The sequence below is a fragment of the Podarcis liolepis genome, assembly GCF_965112155.1.
Source record: "Podarcis liolepis genome assembly, chromosome: 4".
Taxonomy (NCBI): domain Eukaryota; kingdom Metazoa; phylum Chordata; class Lepidosauria; order Squamata; family Lacertidae; genus Podarcis; species Podarcis liolepis.
In genome coordinates, this window is record NC_139558.1 from 100303305 (window position 1) to 100313265 (window position 9961).

At 48.0% G+C, this 9961-nt stretch overlaps 2 protein-coding genes and 1 long non-coding RNA gene across 4 annotated transcripts in view; 2 read left to right on the forward strand and 1 right to left on the reverse strand.

The window, feature by feature from the left end:
- Positions 1-9961, forward strand: part of LOC310705088 (uncharacterized protein) — a 38044-nt gene that overhangs the window by 23628 nt on the left and 4455 nt on the right. The window lies entirely within an intron of this gene.
- Positions 1-9961, forward strand: part of LOC310705096 (uncharacterized protein) — a 14087-nt gene continuing 4126 nt past the window's right edge. Inside the window, exons 1-5 of the mRNA XM_083499516.1 lie at positions 1-115; positions 1337-1829; positions 2161-2242; positions 2524-2606; positions 6987-7113. Of these exons, the coding sequence (XP_083355642.1) occupies positions 1428-1829; positions 2161-2242; positions 2524-2606; positions 6987-7113 (694 nt within the window). The 5' untranslated portion in view covers positions 1-115; positions 1337-1427. The remainder of the gene's footprint in view (positions 116-1336; positions 1830-2160; positions 2243-2523; positions 2607-6986; positions 7114-9961) is intronic.
- Positions 7916-9961, reverse strand: part of LOC310705476 — a 23374-nt gene continuing 21328 nt past the window's right edge. Inside the window, exon 2 of the long non-coding RNA XR_014525323.1 lies at positions 7916-8467. This is a non-coding gene — a long non-coding RNA (uncharacterized lncRNA). The remainder of the gene's footprint in view (positions 8468-9961) is intronic.

A 9961-nucleotide genomic window follows, 5' to 3' on the forward strand; every position in this document is an offset into this window, starting at 1 on the left:
CAGGAAGCAAGAGGGGGCCAGGTCCTCCAGAGCCAAGGCCCCTCCCTCCCCAGTCCTTTCCTTGCTTTGGGGTCTCTCCTGCAAGGGCTGCCTCGCTGTCCCCTCCTGGGATCTGGTGAGTCTCCTCTCTCTCCCCCCCCCCAGAGGGTGCAGTGGGGAGACGGGGGGGGGAGAGGGCTGCAGGGCTGCAGCAGGGGAGGATGCCTGGGGGGCCTGATCCGGGAGGGGCCAGGTCTGCCACGCTCTCCTTCCTGGAGATCACAGGATCCCAAACTCACTTGGCCCTCCGCCCCCCCCTTCAGACAATATCTCCCTTCTTTAAACAAAGGAGTCCCTGGGACTTTAACTCTGTGTGACATCGCTCAGCCTCATTGCAGAACAGAGGAAACATGTGCAAATGGTTTGGAGGAGGTGGTGGACTAGCCCCCGCCCCAAAGAAAATTCCACGTGGAGGAAGGAAGGAAAGGTGGGGGAGAAAGCCCAGGTATAAAGAGAGGGATCCCAGCCCATAGTCTGGCTGCTGCATTGCAGACCAGTTTCCCCAGTCGTCTCCCAGGGCAGCTCCCCACGGAGGCCACTGCAGCAATCCCCTCGCACACAGAGCAGGGCATCCCAGGACCACATCCTCTCTGTCCCAAAGGGATTGTTGCTGGCAAAGCAGCCGGAAATGGGCGCTGCTACTCACTGAGCCTCCTGGGACCTTGGCATGAATGGCTGTGTGTGTGTTAAGCTATCTTGCAGAATAATAATAATAATAATAATAATAATAATAATAATAATAATAAATTACCCACCTAAATATCAAGGGAGATGGGCCTGCTCACTTGGCCCTCAGGGGGTTGACCAGATACATACCTGGCCCTCAGAGCAAAGAAAAAGGGACCCCACCCCAGGAGTCTGTCTGGAGAGCGGCAGAGAGTCCAAGTGCAAGAAAAGGAGACAGAAGCAGGGGAGTGAGGGGGGAGCAACTCCTGAGGACCCCCGGGTGTGGACCCCCACTAGAGCCAAGCATCCGTTTTTCACAAGATACAAACGAGTCTCTTGTCTGTTGGTTCTGACTTCATGCATTGACTGGAAGGCAGCAGAAACCAGGTTGATTAACATCCCAGAAATCCCTTCAGTTGCCTCCACATTTTGCATTGCTGGAAGGCGAGAGACTTATTTCTTCTCCTCTTCCTGCTCTTTCTTTTCAAAAAGATAGCTCACAGTCTGGGATGCTGTGCAATCCTGCCCTGGTTTCCAGCAAGACTCATCCATGCTTGCTCAGGGAACCATCCTACCTCGCCCCCCCCCCGGCCTACAAATTCTGTAACAGAACAATGTATTTGCTTTGTAGGATTTGCTAGAGCTTCTCATTTAGAAGGGCAGAACTTGGCAGAAGACCAAAGGGTTCCTTCCGATCTCTCAGAGGCTTCCTGAGAGCACAGATGGATGAGCGAGACTCAGCTGGCCCCGAAGCAGGAAGAGGCCATGTCTGCCAAACTGGGAGCAGTGGGGGATTTTGGGAAAACCCAGTGCAGAAGATCCTGGGTGAGGAGGAATCCATCCATTCAGAGGTGCAGAGCCAGCAGTTGAGGCAGTTCTGCTGCCAGGAGGCCAAAGGACCCCGAGAGGTTTGCAGCCGACTCTACCACCTTGACCATCAGTGGCTGAAGCCAGAAAGGCACACGAAAGCTGAGATGCAGGACCTGGTGATCTTGGAGCAGTTCCTGGCTGTCCTTCCCCCAGAGATGGAGAGCTGGGTGAGGGAATGCGGAGCAGAGACCAGTTCCCAGGCGGTGGCCCTGGCCGAAGGTTTCCTCCTGAGTCAGGCAGAGGAGAGAAAGCAGGTGAGAGAGACTTCCCTCTGGATACTCCCAAGGGGCTCCAAACAGGACAGAGAACATCCCATAATGGTCTGCTGCTGTCCCATCTGTTTTCTTGGAAAGCATTTATGGAATGAGATCTCACACCCTTCAAGTCTTTGTCATTCTCTTTCTAGTATTTCTCACCATTCTCTTACAGATAGGTAGCCGTGTTGGTCTGCCATAGTCAAAATAAAAAAATTCCTTCCAGTAGCACCTTAAAGACCAACTAAGTTAGTTCTTGGTATGAGCTTTCGTGTGCATGCACACTTCTTCAGATACCATTCTCTGTTTTGAATCCTTGTTTCTTTTTCAGGGAAAGGATCTCTTTGCAGAAATGGACCTGGATTCCTGTGAGGCAGAGAGGCCTCCGTTGGACACCAGAGAGAGGCCACTGGGTAAGGAGGAAGGTGGTTTTTCCCCATTTGGTCTCATTCTGTTGGTTTTCCAACTCATCTGTGAGTTGTTATCTTGTTTTGTGGGGAGACAGTTGGGAACAAGGGTCCAGAGGAGGGGCGATGTATTTCTGCACCACAAACATATGAAATGGGCACAAACGTCCAAATGATCTCAGTAGGTAAGGCTTTCTCAAAGGCCCATCTGTAGTAAGAGATGCCCTGTTTCACCTGTGAGAGAAGCAGGCACTCCAGGCGTCCTGATCACCGTTTTTCTCTTGCAGGTGACAGAATGATGCCGGCAAGACTTCCTGATCCGTCTTTTCATGGGGGCAGAAGTGAAGCAGCGGCTGTGGAACCAGATCAGGTCAGGGGAAGCTGCCTTGTGGGGACAGAGGCTGAGGGATGGAGCAATCTCATGGACTGGTTGAGCACAGAGGAATGGTGGGAGGAAGCAGCCGGGGAACCAGGAAGGGAAGACGGCTCAGAGCCGAAGGAGTGGAGGTGGAGGAAGGATGAGTGGTCAGAGGGGCAAGAGGGAGAAGCCTGGGAAGAGGAGGTGTCAGAAGCTGAAGGGGAAACAGAGCTTAGTGAGCTGGGAGACTCTGTGGCAGAATGCAGTGCAGAATCAGAGGCAGAAGAGGAAGGAGGCGAGTGGAAGAGGAAGGTCGGGAGGCAGAGGTGAGTCAGGATAAGGAAGAGCCACCGGTGGCTCCCTCTCCTTTTGCCAGAAGCCACCCTCCCTGCTTGTCTCTCAGAGCCAGGAGACCCCCTGCAATGCAGGAATCTCTGCTAAATCATCCAAGACAATTGGACATCCAAAATAGGCTTATTTTATTTCCAGATTGATCACTGAATGCTAAAATCGGTTTCTAAGCAGTGGACAAATGAGAACAAATAGTGGCCTGGATTCACCTAACCAGCCCCATTGGCTGCAAAATGGGACTTGTCCCCCATTCCTCCCCCTCTCCATGCCCCCATGAACACCTGGATTTTGCCTCTAGGGCATTAGGAGGGAACTCCCCAGAACAGCTCAGGAGGAGAGGAGAAAGTGGACCCTTCCATCAGGCAAACTGGAATGCTTGCATAGGCAGAATGACTTGGAAAATTGTATATAAGGGTTTTATTTCTTAAGGGGAGGGGTCAGGGCTGCCAGGTAGTGGGTCCCAGCCCACAAAATAGCTGGGGCATGTTCCAAGGGGGGGGGGGATGCACTGGGACAACTGATCTCAGTGATCACGGGTAGGAGGAGGAGGTACGTCAAGACCAGACCATGTCATTACAGAGGAGGCTGTTTTAGTCGTTGTTTGAGGACTATCCCTGTCTCTGGGTCTGGTCCTGACTGGACGGATACTAGAATCAGCAAGGGATACCCACATGACCTGAAGGTGCTGCTGTTCAATGCCAGGTCAATGATTCATAAAACCACTGCCATCCATGACTTGATCATGGATGAAGGACTTGATCTGGCATGTGTAACAGAGACTTAGTTGGATGAAGCAGATGGGCCTTCTTTGATTGCATGGAGCCCACTCAGCCCCGTGGTTTTCCATGGATCTGAGGGCAATGAAACAATCGCTGAGATGGCTAGAGCGCCGGTGGCGGATAACTCATTCTGAAGCTGACCGGACACGGGTTAGGGTTCAGTGTCGAGCCTACTAAGTGGTGGTAGCGACAGCGAAGAAGACTTTCTGCATCTGCAGAAAACAGCAGGAGACTTTTTCAGGTGGTTTGCAATTTAACGGAACCACCTGCTACAACGGGGCCCAGTATGGGCCACATGATCTCCTGCAATGATTTTGCAAAGTTTTTGGCAGACAAAGTCGCTCAGATTCAGGAAGAGGTAGACTCCACCATGGAGCAGGGCCGGGGCGGGAGAGTGCTAGTGTCCTGTCTAGTCAAGTTGCGTGGGATCAATTCCAATCTGTTACCTCCGAGGATGTGGACAGGCTGCTTGGACGAGTGAAACCAACCACCTGTCTCCTTGATCCTTGCCCATCCTGGCTTATAAAAGCTAGCCGGGAAGGGCTGGGCGATGGGCTTCGCGGGTTCGTGAATGCTTCTCTGTGTGGGAGCCTTCCCAGACCCGCTGAAAGAGGGGGTTATCAAACAGCTTATTAAAGAACCATCTTTAGATGCTGCCAATGTGGCTACCTATCGCCTAGTCTCAAATCTTCCATTCTTGGGCAAGGTGATCGAGCGAGTGGTTGCTGAACAACCATAACATACTTCTGGACCGTCTTGAGGGGCTGGGAGCTGGGGGCACTGTCATACAGTGGTTCCGCTCCTTCCTCCTGGGCCGGGTTCAGAAAGTGGGGGGGGGATGAGTGTTCAGACCCCTGGGCTCTCACTTGTGGGGTGCCTCAGGGTTCTGTCCTCTCCCCCATGCTTTTCAACATCTACATGCAGCTGCCGGGAGAGATCATCAGGGGGTTTGGGCTGGGTGCTCATCAGTATGCGGATGATACCCAGCTGTACCTCTCTTTCAAACCAGTGAAGGAGGTGAAGGTCCTGTGTGAGTGTCTGGAGGCGGTTGGAGGATGGATGGCGGCTAACAGATTGAGATTGAATCCTGACAAGACAGAAGTACTGTTTTGGGGGGACAGGAGGTGGGCAGGTGTGGGGGACTCCCTGGTCCTGAATGGGGTAACTGTGCCCCTGAATTAGATTAGATTAGATAAATTTATTGTCATTGTCTGTATATACACAGTATACACAACAACGAAAATCAAACACCCACCCAAAGACCGGGTTCACATATACATTTGCACGTATCTCCGACACTCTCATCCTATTTAGACATAATCTATAAAACATAACATAATCCAGAATATAGCATGACCTATTAAAGGCATAACATAACCTAAAACCTATCTCATTCCTTCTACTCCCCGCTTACTAAACCTTGCAACTGGCCCTGAGATCATTATTTAGTGCAGTCAGAGCTCTTGGATAGAAACTATTCAGAAGGCGTGTGGTTCGTGTTTTCATTGTCCTATATCTTCTGCCCAAAGGCAATAGTTCAAAGAAATTGTGAGCAGGGTGGGTGGAATCTCTCAGAATATTATGTGACTTCTTCAAGATGCGAGACGTGAAGATCTCATCCAGGGTTGGTAGTCGGAGCCCAATAACATTCTGGGCAATTTTAATTGTTCTCTGTAAAGCTTTTTTATCCGTTTCAGAGCTGCTCCCATACCACGATAATATACTATAGGTTAAGACACTCTCGATGGTACTATGATAATAGGACAGAAGTAGGTGCTGGGATAGAGTCAGTCCCCTGAGCATTCTCAGGAAACACAACCTTCTAGGTGCGCAGCCTGGGAGTCATTCTGGACTTGTGCCTCCATGGAGGCACAAGTCAATTGTGTGTCCAGGGCAGCTGTTTATCAGCTCCATCTGTTATGCAGGCTGAGACCCTACCTGCTCGCAGACTGTCTCACCAGAGTGGTGCATGCTCTGGTTATCTCTCTCTTGGACTACTGCAATGCGCTCTATGTGGGGCTACTTTTGAAGGTGACCCGGAAACTACAATTAATCCAAAATGCGGTAGCTAGACTGGTGACTGGGAGTGACCGTCAAGATGATATAACACCGGTCTTGAAAGACCTACACTGGCTCCCAGTACGTTTCTGAGCACAATTCAAAGTGTTTCTGCTGACCTTGAAAGCCCTAAACGGCCTCGGTCCAGTATACCTGAAGGAGCGTCTCCACCTCCATCGTTCTTCCCAGACACTGAGATCCAGTGCTGAGGGCCTTCTGGCGGTTCCCTTGCTGCAGAAGCCAAGTTATAGGGAACCAGGCAGAGGGCCTTGTCGGTAGTGGCACCCGCCCTGTGGAACGACCTCCCACCAGATGTCAAAGAGAAAAATAACTACCAAACTTTTAGAAGACATCTAAAGGCAGCCCTGTTTAGGGAAGCTTTTAATGTTTAATAGATTATTGTATTTTAGTGTTTTGTTGGAAGCCGCCCACAAAGACAAATACCCATAATTAAAATGCAGAATAAAATAAGCACCCATAATTACCCAATGCAATTCCGGGCTGCATCAATAGGAGTATAGCATCTAGATCAAGGGAAGTAATAGTGCCACTGTATTCTGCTCTGGTCAGACCTCACCTGGAGTACTGTGTCCAGTTCTGGGCACCACAATTCAAGAAGGACACTGACAAACTGGAACGTGTCCAGAGGAGGGCAACCAAAATGGTCAAAGGCCTGGAAACGATGCCTTATGAGGAACGGCTAAGGGAGCTGGGCATGTTTAGCCTGGAGAAGAGGAGGTTAAGGGGTGATATGATAGCTATGTTCAAATATATAAAAGGATGTCACATAGAGGAGGGAGAAAGGTTGTTTTCTGCTGCTCCAGAGAAGCAGACACGGAGCAATGGATCCAAACTACAAGAAAGAAGATTCCACCTAAACATTAGGAAGAACTTCCTGACAGTAAGAGCTGTTTGACAGTGGAATTTGCTGCCAAGGAGTGTGGTGGAGTCTCCTTTGCAGGTCTTTAAGCAGAGGCTTGACAACCATATGTCAGGAGTGCTCTGATGGTGTTTCCTGCTTGGCAGGGGGTTGGACTCGATGGCCCTTGTGGTCTCTTCCAACTCTAGGATTCTATGAATTAAAATGTGCAGCAAAGCAATCCTATTGAAACAAAACCGCAATTAACAGGAAGGAAACAACAGAGCATTGTGTAACAGATCATATTTCTGCTGTCTCAGGAGGACATTTCCCTTTTTCTTTTAGGGTCCAGTGTGCTTTGAAGATGTCGCTGTTCGTTTCACGGATGAGGAGTGGGCGTTGCTGGATCCTGACCAGAGAGCTCTGCATAAGGACGTCATGGAGGAGAATCGTGGGATCGTGGCCTCTCTTGGTAAGGCTCCATGTGAGATCGTCATATCTGCCTGGAAATTCAAAAAATACCTCTATGGGACCAACCTCATATATTTTTACAGAGCTCAACAGCGCCCCCTATAACACCTGGGAACCTAACACCCCCACAATAAAGAGTAAATTACAGTTTTTTCTTTGAACAATCTTCCTCAAATTATTCCTTTTTCTACCAGGATTGGGCTGGTCTGAACTTCCCAGGCCATCTTCAATGTCAGCTTCAGAATTGTTAGGAAAGCTAAGTAGCTTCAGGTTTTTGCTTTTGCTCCTGTCAGTCTTGGGTTGACCAAAGAGACGACTGACATTGGAGATGGAGGGGATGCCATGACTGGGCCAAACAAAATTCATCCCAGAGAAGAGCTAGACTTATTGAATCTCAGGAAAAGTAGCAGTGGTGGTGGTGATGATGATGATGATGATGATACAGTGGTACCTCGGTTTACAAACTTAATCTTTTCCGGAACAGGACAGTTCTTAAATCGAGGTACCACTGTAGTAGTAATAATAATAATAATAATAATAATAATAATAATAATTTTTATTTCTACCTCCCATCTGGCTGGGTTGCCCCAGCCACTCTGGGCGGCTTCCAACACATATATGAACATGAAACATAAATAATAATATTCTGATCCCATATAAAAAGAACGTTAACTTAAAATGGCCAAAATTGTGGAAACCTTTTGTGAAAAGTGTATTTCTGAGGTTTGATGGCTCCTAACACCACTTTTGTGTGGAGTAATACCATAAAATTATATAGCAATGGAAAGATAATGAAGAAGAAGAATAAATAATAATTATAAATTTTATTTATATCCCGCCCTCCCCAGCCGAAGCCGGGCTCAGGGCGGCTAACAACAATAAAACAGTACAAAAGTACAGCATAAACAACACTCTAAAATCATTCATTATAAAATTAATTAATTCAAGCCACTGGCAACCATTGGGCCAGAGCTCTGCGAAGATTGCCGAGGGAATCAGAATGTAATGCAATGACTTTTATGAAGGAGTATTTATTAGAACAGCAATCATAAAGAAAAAAACGTGAAACCTTTGGTAACCTTTAGCTTTCATTACGGCCTTACAATGCCTTCCCATGAAGTGAACCAAGTTTTTAGTTCTGCAGCTGTAAGAATGTCAAACCAAGACTGAATTATTGCCTCTGTTGATTGGGCTTTATTGCTGGGTTGCCTCTGATTAACAAGTTTCTTTCATCAGCTGCATAGATTTCCGATTGGATTAACGTTTGGGCTATTCCCAGACCATTCCGGGAGTGCAATGGGATCATCTTGAAAGGAGCGTTTGCACACAGCAGCAACAGGACATGGAGCTGAATCCTGTTGAAATAAATAAATAAATATGCTTCAGTATCTGGGAAAAGATCACCTGCGGAACGCTTCAGTTTGGGCTCAAGCATTTCATTTATGTATTTGGGGGGCGTTTAAAGTTAAAGGGACCCCTGCCTGCTAAGTCCAGTGGCGAACGACTCTTGGGTTGTGGCACTCATCTCGCTTTATTGGCCAAGGGAGCCGGCGTACAGCTTCCAGGTCATGTGGTCAGCATGACCAATCCTCTTCTGGCGAACCAGAGCAGCGCACGGAAATGCCGTTTTAAACCAACCAACTTGGTAGCAATCAACCAACCAACTTGTTAGCAATCACGTAACACACTGACAAAAGTCAACCTAAGCATGTTGTGCTTCCTTTTTCTGCTTATTTGGCGATAATGTTTGATAGAATAATTGAACAAACTTTCTTGGATTGCATTCTTGATTAAATTATCTTCCCACTGATAAATAACTTTATAATATTACTCTAAAAGAAGTGGGGTTATGAGCCATCAAACCTCTGAAATACACTTTTTTCCCAAAAGGCTTCCACAGTTTTGGCCACTTTTGTTGTTGTTTAATCGCTTAGTCGTGTCTGACTCTTCGTGATCCCAGGGACCAGAGCACGCCAGGCACTTCTGTCTTCCACTGTCTCCCGCAGTTTGGTCAAACTCATGCTCGTAGCTTCGAGAACACTGTCCAACCATCTCGTCCTCTGTCATCCCCTTCTCCTTGTGCCCTCCATCTTTCCCAACATCAGGGTCTTTTCCAGGGAGTCTTCTCTTCTCATGAGGTGGCCAAAGTATTGGAGCCTCAGCTTCAGGGTCTGTCCTTCCAGTGAGCACTCAGGGCTGATTTCCTTAAGATTGGATAAGTTTGATCTTCTTGCAGTCCATGGGACTCTCAAGAGTCTCCTCCAGCAACATAATTCAAAAGCATCCATTCTTCGGTGATAAGCCTTCTTTATGGTCCAGCTCTCACTTCCATACATCACTACTGGGAAAACCAGAGCTTTAACTATATGGACCTTTGTTGGCAAGGTGATGTCTCTGCTTTTAAAGATACTATCTAAGTTGGTCATTGCTTTTCTCTCAAAAAGCAGGTGTCTTTAAATTTTGTGACTGCTGTCACCATCTGCAGTGATCATGGAGCCCAAGGAAATAAAATCTCACTGCCTCCATTTCTTCCCCTTCTATTTGCCAGGAGGTGATGGGCCCAGTGGCCATGATCTTCCTTTTTTGATGTTGAGCTTCAGACCATATTTTGCACTCTCCTCTTTCACCCTCATTAAAAGGTTCTTTAATTCCTCCTCACTTTCTGCCCTCAAGGTTGTGTCATCTGCATATCTGATATTTCTTCCGGCAATCTTAATTTTGGCTTGGGATTCATCCAGCCCAGCCTTTTGCATGATGAATTCTGCATATAAGTTAAATAAGCAGGGAGACAGTATACAGCCTTGCCGTACTCCTTTCCCAATTTGGAACCAATCAGTTGTTCCATATCC